Raw genomic sequence first — 9,070 nt, forward strand, 5'->3', positions numbered from 1 at the left:
ATATTTATGCCAGGCAATCTGTCTGACCCTAAAGGATATGTCAGCAGTGAGGCCCCTCTTCTCCCTCCTTCCTGCTGCAATCTCCAGCTAGATCACCGAGAAACTGGTTTTATACAAGGATCTTACTCTAAGCCTTTAGACGTCATTCATTCACATTAGCATCCCCTCCCCCATTCTCTTTAAAATGTCTATTTTCATATTGGGTTTAATAAAAGCCAGTGCTGGAATACAGAGATAAATTTCTGTGTTAGGAAATGTTCTGATTATATTAACTGATGTAGCAAACAACTGTTTATACCCAGAACCAAAGAATTAACCCACAAAAAAATCACTTAGTTTGGAGACTCAGTTCTCTAGAACGTAGCCAACAATAGAGACATTATGAAGAAAAAGACGTCATGAGCAAACTAAAAAGAATTTATAAAGTCCATGCACTGAAAGATGTGTACTATTTACTCTTAATTTACCCTAAATTCTAACTGTCTTAAAAAGAGCCACATTAAAAGAGAGGGCTTTGGGGAAAGAGCCAGGAACCAAGGTGACATAATACACAAACCAGGCTCTGACTGCATGTAGGTCCTGGCTACCCAGTTGGGTACCCAGAGGACAATCACCTGCCGAACCAGCATGCGACAACCTCGTCGTCACAGCCCATCATGGCGTCAGAGAGACCCCAGTCTCGAACATGGATAAGATGCATTAGAAGCATTTCCATCAAATAAAACACAGTTGAGAATTTCTAAGTACAGACTAGCTCATCAGATTCCATCTCTCTATCTATATGCATAGCTTTTGCTTTTCTTCAAATTATTTCAAGGAAGAATTATGTCCCTGCAAGGGCTAATTTCAATGATCGTGAATTTATTTATTTGGAACACTTGACTCCCCAGTGAGGATGGATGAGAGGGGAGTAATAAAACTTATCCAGTGTCTCTGTCCTGGGCTGTCCTGTAAAAACTCACTGGGAATGAAGCCTGCTCTGGGAAGCCGCTGGCGCACAGTTTGGATAACTCTCCACGGAAAACAGGGATCGTAAGTGCAAGTGCAGTGGGGACAAAGCACAGAAGGCCGGCTAAGAGCAGCCCTCACCCGTGGGCTGTGCCCATTCGACTTCTGGAAGCTCAGCGCCTTCCACGTGAGGCCAGGCCCCCAGGGAAGCGCGCGGAAAAGGCCAGGCTACAATTACAGGTTTATTCTTCCAGCTGAAACCAAATCCAAGAGTTCACTTTTGCCATCCAGCAAGCAATCACTCGGTAACAGTGAGAAATTAATAAGTAGAGAAGAGGAGTTAAGTTAGTGTGGGGAGGAAAGTGCAGCCTGGAAGAGGGGCCCATTTGGCGGAAGATGAGATTTCGTGGGTTAGGTAATAGAGACTACCAGTGAAACTGCTGATTCTGGGTCCTTCCTGGTATCAATTCCAAGGGGGAGGGAAAATGAGAAGGTGGTAAAAGAGAATATAAATAAGGGGATGGAAACAGATTGCAACGATCAGATGTCTGTTATACTTCATCCCCAAGCATGTTCCTCCTGCTCAAAAAAATTTACTTGGTCATTTATGACACTGATCTATCGTCCAGCAACTTAAAAGAAAAATTCAGACTTTCCAACTCTACCTATATTTTCCCATCACCATGTTTCTAATTTTGCAGAATTTTTTTCTCTTTATACTACATTAGTGAGTCATCTTGTAACTGGTTTCTACTGTTGAATTTTCTCTCCAATAAAACAAAACAAAAACACAGATAAGGAAGGGGTCAGAGAGTGAGGTTAATTATGCTGGCTGTATTGTTTTGAACTTCAAATCAGGATAATGGGTCTAGAAAAAAAGTGCTCCCCTTGACTTGTGAATTGGCATGAAACAAAACTCCTACCAGAATAGAATTATGTCACGTTGAGCTGTGGATGGAATTCGCAATTTATGGAAGGAACGGAATGGCGTGTTATCCTGGGTCTGAGCTGGAAAACCACAGCTGTTGTGTTGGGTGCCCCCGCAGAGGTGAAGATGGTGGGCACCCAAGTGTGTTCTACTTTCGCCATTTAGAGTAACTTCCGCTGGCCCTCAGCTAAACTCAAAAGGAGCATGTTTTCAGAAAAGGAGATTTGAGGGAATTTTATTTTTCATAAAAGAGATCATAAAAACCAGTGTTCGAATGCGCCAGAAAATCTTAAAGATAAAGTCTGCTACTGGACGAAATGTGAAGGCAAGGAAGGGGCCCTCTGAAGTGAAGGGGCTCTCTGCAATCTACGTGGAGGTTTTGGAAGGACCCTCCCCTCACCGGAATCACAGAGTAGAGCCCAGTGTTAAAAACAGGAGAACAGACAAAGGAGCTTCATCCTTCCGGAGGCTGGACTTACCCTGGGAAGTGGCAGCCCCAAGGCCGGGGCTCAGATCCACCATTTCCAGCGTGTCCTCCATTAGCAAGAAGCACCATGAGTCAGGTTTGAAACATAACAGACCGTTGCCCTTCACACACTCCACCACCCGGCCCCGTAGTACTGTTTCTCCAGCTTCTTTCCTCGGCCCTCTGCACTGCCTCTCCAGCCAGAGGCTCGCTCAGCATTGCTTGCCTGGGTCGCCCACCCTCAACCACAACTATACGGGCTGCCTGGGCCCCACAAGTGCTGGGCAGAGGCCTTTGCTGAGGTGAGCCTGGCCCAAGGACTGAGAGGCAGAGGCCTTGCCCTCCAGAGGAAAGGAGCATGCAGTGTGACCTGGTGTCAGGCTATCACAGCCATGTTTGCTCCTCCATCTCATGTCCTTCCCTTATCCTTAGTTACACACCAGGTTCCGTTCCAGGAAGAAGAGAGGGGAGACCCAGCAAGACAACAGACACCGGTCACTCTGTGAATGTGCTAAGATCCACCTCTCAGAGTAAGGGCTGCATTTACACTTGCAAAGGGTCATAAAGAATTGCAGAGAAAGAGGTGACTTTCCGTATGTGGCTGCATTGCTCTGACGGCACTCAAAAAGAAAAAAAGGAAAAGGAAAATAATACGCGTAATTTCTGATTTCTACAGCGTTAAAAAAAAAACCCAAAAACCTCATAAAGCAAAAATAAAACAAAAACCCACCACCAGCAATAACAGGTGAGCACCAACAGTGTCAGGTGCTAAAAACATTTAGGTGCTATTTTTACTGTTCCAGAATTTTGCGCTGGAATTTGCACTCTGAAGCTGATACTACTTAGGAAACTACATTAAAAATAATCTGCATCGAAGTGTCTCTGTTGATTACAGAGCCCTCTAAAAAGAGTTAATTTAAATGTCATGTGATCAGAAGTCCAGCCGACAATAAGTGCCAAGAGACTAAAATCTAAAGGCCACACATAGTGGCCTCCAAATTTCTCTGCTTGATTAAAACTGTTTGAGAGATGTAATTGCTACTTTTGAAAGTAAAATTGATGGGGGAATTTTCTAAATGCTGTGTCAGCTGGAGTTGGGGGCAATGGATAAGATGCAAAGATAAAAGGAGACAAAATTGGGGGAAGTGAAGCCTACCGAGGCTCTTGTGCCCCTAAACTGTCCCCCAGCACCAGCCCAACGGCCTCCAAACGGCCTGGGGTGTCCTCCCACGGGGCGGGACCCCACGCACCCCTGGCCGGCCACGGGGCTCCCAGCCCTGCTCAGCCCCGGCTCCAGGCCTCGCCATCTTCCTTCCTGCCCTAGGCAGGTGATCTCACCGCTTTGCCGACGCTCCATCCTCCCAGGCCGCAGCGCAAAAAAGACGAGAGCCTCGGGACTCGGCGGCCCTGCCACCCGCGGTTTCCCAGGCCCAGATCTGAGACCATGATCTGCCAAGACCCAGGCCTCTGGGCTCCAGGACAGTTTCGTCAGTGAGCACCTTCCTACTTGCCCTGGCTCTACTGGTGAGCCGGGACCAGCTAAACACAGGAGGTGCCCGACTTTTCTCTGGTTGCTCGGGATGACGTTTTCGGGGGCTTCCAGTTGCAGACCCGGGCAGCCCGAACTCTCAGACTGGCTCTTGGCGTTCTCGGTCCCCCTCTGACACTCCCGAAGCCCGACCCCTTCAGCCCCGGAAACCATGCTGGAGGGTCTGCGGGGAGACCACCGCGCCCAAGTCACTGCGGCCGCGCACCACCGCTCGCTTTCACAGCGCGCCCTGCAGGGGCACGTCGGGGTCCCATAGGGCTGCAGCTTGGCACCGCGCGGGTGCTGCAGAGGATCCCTCGCCTGGCTTTGAGCCTTAAAGCGCTGAGTCCTGGCACCCGAGAGACCGTCTTGGGGTGCGAGTCCCGGAGTCTCCGCGGTGCGCGGTGGACGCGCACTGGGCGGTCTCCCGCCGGGGATGCCCTGTCCTGGACGCTGCTTCGGGAGGGCCCGGCCCGGCGGAGAGGCAAACTCAGCTGAGGGCGTGCCTCCCCCAGCGCCCCGCACCCTGGGAGCAGAGCAGCCGGGCTCCCGGCCTGCTGGCCCCTCGTCCCCGCCGCCACCCGGGCGGAGCAGCCCAGCGCGGAGCAAGGCGGCCGTCGGGTGGGTGGGAACGGGCGACTGCCTCACCTTGGTGAACTTGACCTCCAGGTTGCGAACCGGGCGCGGTAGGGCGGGCGACTTCCTGTCCGGCTGCCCGTTCTCCAAGGCCCCGTTGGTGGTGGCCATGGCTCCTCCACGCTTCCCGGCCCGAAGCGCCCGAGTCTACGGCGCCCGCTCAGGCCTGGGCTGCGCAGCCTGCTCGCGGGGTGACAGCTCCGCGCCGCTTTATGGAGCGCCCCACGCCTCCCGCCCGAGGGGGCCGTCTAATTGGCTGCAGGACCGGAGGAAGGGAGGAAGGGAGGGCGGGCGGGAGGGGAGGGGGCCGGCCTGCCTCACCCCACCCCGCCCGCCGCCCCTGCGGGAGCCCGGCCACCCCCGGCCCGGCCACCAAGCCGCGCGCTCCCCCGCCCCGGAGGCTGCCCTTGGAGGAGCTCTCCGAAGCGCCGCCGGGCCCCGGAAGTCCCAGGGCTCGGGCAGCCGGCCGGGGCAGGGAGCGGGGGCGCGGGGCCGCAGCGCCGGCTCTCTCCCGGAGGAGGTCGGGCGAGTCCGCCCGCGGCACCTGCCGCCCCCTGCCCGCCGCAGCTCCGCGCACTCGCCCAACTTCGGTCGGCGCGCCGCGCTCGGGGAAGGTGCGCCCGCCTGCCTGCCGCCGGCCCTGCGCCGCGTCCCGGCTCAGGGACCCCGCGGGCCAGCCCCGCGTCGCTGCCCACGTGCCTCGGCCTGGGGTCTGGCCGCACGGTCCCCGCTCGCAGGACAGACGCCCTCTGCGCCCCACTCAGTCCGAGCTGGGACAGCGGGCAGGCGGGCGCGGAATCTCCCCGGCCCTGGGCGTCACAGGCCCAGGGCAGAAAGCGAAGCAAAAGCGCCCGGCCCTTCCTGCCCCGCGCTGTGCGGTGCCCGCACGGCTGGGCCTCTGACCTTCACCAGGCGCGCAGCGGGCCTCCAGTTCGGGGCCCTGGGATACAATTGCTCTAATTTTTAAAATGCATAAATTATACCTCATTTTTTTTTTAAATAAAAAAGAGAGAGAGAGAGAAAGCACGTGAGATCTTTGCAGTTTTAAGAGTTGAAGCGTTAGTCCCATAGGTCATTCGTATCCTCCCAGGGACGAAGAGGCACATTCAGCTCTTCGCAAAAGCTCCACCAACCCCCCGGGACTTGTCCCAGGTCCCACCTGAGACATGGAAGCAGCTTCTCATGCGTGTCATCCCTCAGGTTTCTGGAACAATGATGTGGGGGGATGAACTGTAGGACAAAAGCAGTGGTCTAAACCCCAGAAGCCTCGGCCCCTCAGTCCGTTTACTTCTGTGAGTGATCTCAAGTGACAAGCAACGGGGACACTCCTTACTGTCCTGAGGCTCCTTCTGTTTGTTTTGGGGCTCGCAGTGTCCATCTCTGTCCCCTCTCTCCTTCCTCACTGCAGTGCTGCTGGGTGTCCTAGATAGTGGAGTAAGCTTTTAAACTTTTGCAAACCCCTCATCAGACCCCTTGCCTTCTGGGGGTGGAAGAGTCCTATGCTGTTGTGGCTTAGAATGCACAGGTGAGGCAGGGAAAGGGGACAGTGGGTCCCCTGAATGAGTTAGGGCTGACTGACATCAGTGAGTTCTGTCCCTGATGCCAGGCTCTCTGACACTGATGAGGCCCAGAGCAATGCTGCCTCTTTCCTTAGCTGCTCCTGCAGTCCCTGGGTTCCCTGGCCTGCCTGACTGGTCCTGCGGCCACCACTCAGGTCTCTTGTTAACATGTGGGCAGAGGTCTCAGGTCAGGGCCCCTGCCTGGATGCGGAGCCTCAGCGTCTGGGTGCCTGGGCCCAGAAAGGGCCTGCAGGGTCTGGAGGCAGACCCTCCTGACTGGCAGCAACTGGCCTTGGGGGCCATTTGCAATGATACCAACCACCTCACCTGCAGCTCCTCCTGCTGATACCACCCCACCCCCACGTGATCCTGGAAGCCTGAGTTGGGAGTGGGGCCCTCAGCCGTAGCAGGCGGCTCCTAGAGAGCAGGTCAGGAAGATGGGCCTGGCTTCAGACTTGTCCAGACCAGCAAGCTCCCCCTGCTCGCCTGTCTTGCCACTCAGTGGGAGGGATGAAGGCAAGATGCTCTTCTCCCCATTTTACAGGTGAGTAAACAGAGGCATGCAGATACTTGCCCCAGACATCACCTGCAATGGAAGAATCAAGGCCAGACTCTGTGTGGGTGGATGGTGCAGGGTGTGGAGGAGGGATCTCTCTTATTGTTCCCTGTACCTTCTTTCAACAAGGGGAACACATGTATCTTGTGGGCCCATGTCACCAGGGCAGCAGAGAGCACAGTGAAGAAACAGGTGCAAAATGAGAGCAGCATTCCTCCAGGCTGTGCCTTTCGTAGGCCTTGAATCCCGAGGCCCTGGCCTCAGAGGTGGTGACCTCAGGTGCTAGGGAAGGGAGAAGGGCCACAGGTGCTAGGGAAGGGAGAAGGACCATTTTCTCCCAGTCAGCCGCTGGCTATCTGGGTGGCAGGGGTATTGCCTGAACGTCGCGGTCCCTCTGACCACATCCCTGACCTGGACTGCAGCTGTGTGCTCTTGGGCTGCACACTGCACTCTGAGCTTCAGTTTCTTTTTTCTGTAAAATAATCTCCTTCTTATTTGACAGTGTTTAGGGAAGCTTAGGCAGGAAAATGGTCCTTTATAAACTGCAAAGTGCGGTGTCCATGGCAGTTCCTCATTTTTCTGTTCTTCTTGAAGATTGATTCCTCTTTGTAGGCTTTTCTGTTGGGAAGTTAGCAAGTTCCCCTGGCTTCTCTCTGGCTTGTGGAAACTTCCCTGGTCCACAGTCACTCAGCTAATTTCATTGTGAAAATAATATTTGTATGTCGTATTCAGCTCTGTGGTGCTGCTTTTTGTCTGCTGCTTGGCTTCTTGGCATCTCGGATTATCTGAGTCCAAGAGAGCTCATGCCGAGGGCTTGTTTGTTTGATGGACATTCAGAAAAAATAAGCTTGAATAAAAGACTAAGATAAAATTGAAGTTAGAAATCCCACCCCCTCTGAAAGCTCAAGCTAATTTCATTTTCAAAAGCCTAAACCTTGTGGGAGATTTTGGGGTCTGTAGCAAACGTAGCTAGTAATGATAATGATAATAATGAAATCTTTTTTCATTTCAGGTCTGGTACCTTAGCCTCACTGGGGACTCCCAGAGGCCTTCTGAAGGCCCCAGCACCCCCAAAACTGTTGGCCAGCTGCAAAGCTGCCTCCCACAGGCTACTTACCTCATCCAGTACCCGGGAGTCAAGATCAGGTTCCAGGACTTGGGTGTGTGGAAGTCTGTCATAGATAGCCACACTCCTTGGCTAAAGGCGATTCTCTGAAGGAGGGAAGCAGTGTGGCTCTTCAATGACTCAGGGCAGATGACCTCACCTCGGTTTTTCTTGGCTGTGAAATGGGCTGACAGGTGCCCCTGAGGTGAGGGAAGACTGACCTTACGGCGAGCACCTCCCTGATGGTGTCCATGAAGTAGACACCACATTTCATGTGGGTCGTTCAGCGTTGCCCAAACTTGACTTGAGTAGGGACCTACTTGCCTTTCAGCCTCCCTGTAACTTAAGATCGGGCAAGCCTGCTTGGTGCCGCTACATCATTCCGTCCTCAGGGAACACACAAACAAATCTGTTTTCCTGCCATTTCTGGTGTCCAGTGATGACACCAGAGGCAAGAGTGTCCAGGCCTGAGGAGGATAAGCCAACAGACACCCAGTCCCTTCAGCCCTTCTAGTCCTTTCTGGCCCTGAGAGAAGATCTTCCAAACACAATATCGGTCTGGGGTGAATCAGTTTTAGACCAGGCAGAGGCAGAGAATTAAGTACATAAAAGCAAAGAAGACACTTCAGAATCTTTATGGATCAGGCCTTGGTGAGTCCTCACACCCGCAACCTGACAGTTCATGGCCAGCGGAACCTTCTCCCCAGCCCATCTCCCACCAGGGAGGGCTGTGATTAAGAGTTGTGACAGAGCAAGAGGGAGCAGGGCAAGTGAGGTAGAGACAGCTGGTTGACCACCCAGTCCTCCTCTTCTCTTGCTGCTGGGACTTCACATTATTGAGGACAGTGGGCCTCTCTGGCAGACAGGAGTGAGATGTAGACCAAAACCCTTGGGCTGGGCTTCCAAAGAAGCTTGTTACATGGGGCTGAATCAGCTGAGAGGCTTTTCTTTCTTCCTGCTGCCTGGAACATAAGACACGAGGGCTGGGACTCCAGTAGCCATCTTGTGACCATAAAGCAATGCTGAGAATGGAAGCTGTGTGATAAGGAGGTTGGAACGGGCACACAGGAAGAGCCTGATTACTTGATGACCCTGGTACCAGGCTTTATGCCTTGGATTTCCTTTCTTGGATTTCTTTCATGTGAGCTAACCTCGTCTTGTTTAAGCCTGCTATTTGGGCTTTCTGTTACATGTGGCTGAATACCATACTGACTAAATGATACAGCTGGCTATTTAAACCATGCCCCATCACCATGACCAGAAAAACAAATTTCTAAACTCAAGTGGAATAATTATGTCATATTTGCATAGAAAGAGTAGCACATTTTTAAAAAATCTTCTTAT

General features: G+C 53.1%; 1 protein-coding gene across 1 annotated transcript in view; it reads right to left on the minus strand.

The window, feature by feature from the left end:
- ALDH1A3 (aldehyde dehydrogenase 1 family member A3) overlaps window positions 1–4,718 on the minus strand; it is a 41,569-nt gene extending 36,851 nt beyond the window's left edge. Inside the window, exon 1 of the mRNA XM_010985334.3 lies at window positions 4,519–4,718. Within this exon, the coding sequence (XP_010983636.1) occupies window positions 4,519–4,617 (99 nt within the window). The 5' untranslated portion in view covers window positions 4,618–4,718. The remainder of the gene's footprint in view (window positions 1–4,518) is intronic.
- Between the last annotated feature and the right edge of the window lie 4,352 nt (window positions 4,719–9,070).

This window comes from Camelus dromedarius, chromosome 29 (assembly GCF_036321535.1).
Source record: "Camelus dromedarius isolate mCamDro1 chromosome 29, mCamDro1.pat, whole genome shotgun sequence".
Classification (NCBI taxonomy): Eukaryota; Metazoa; Chordata; class Mammalia; order Artiodactyla; family Camelidae; genus Camelus; species Camelus dromedarius.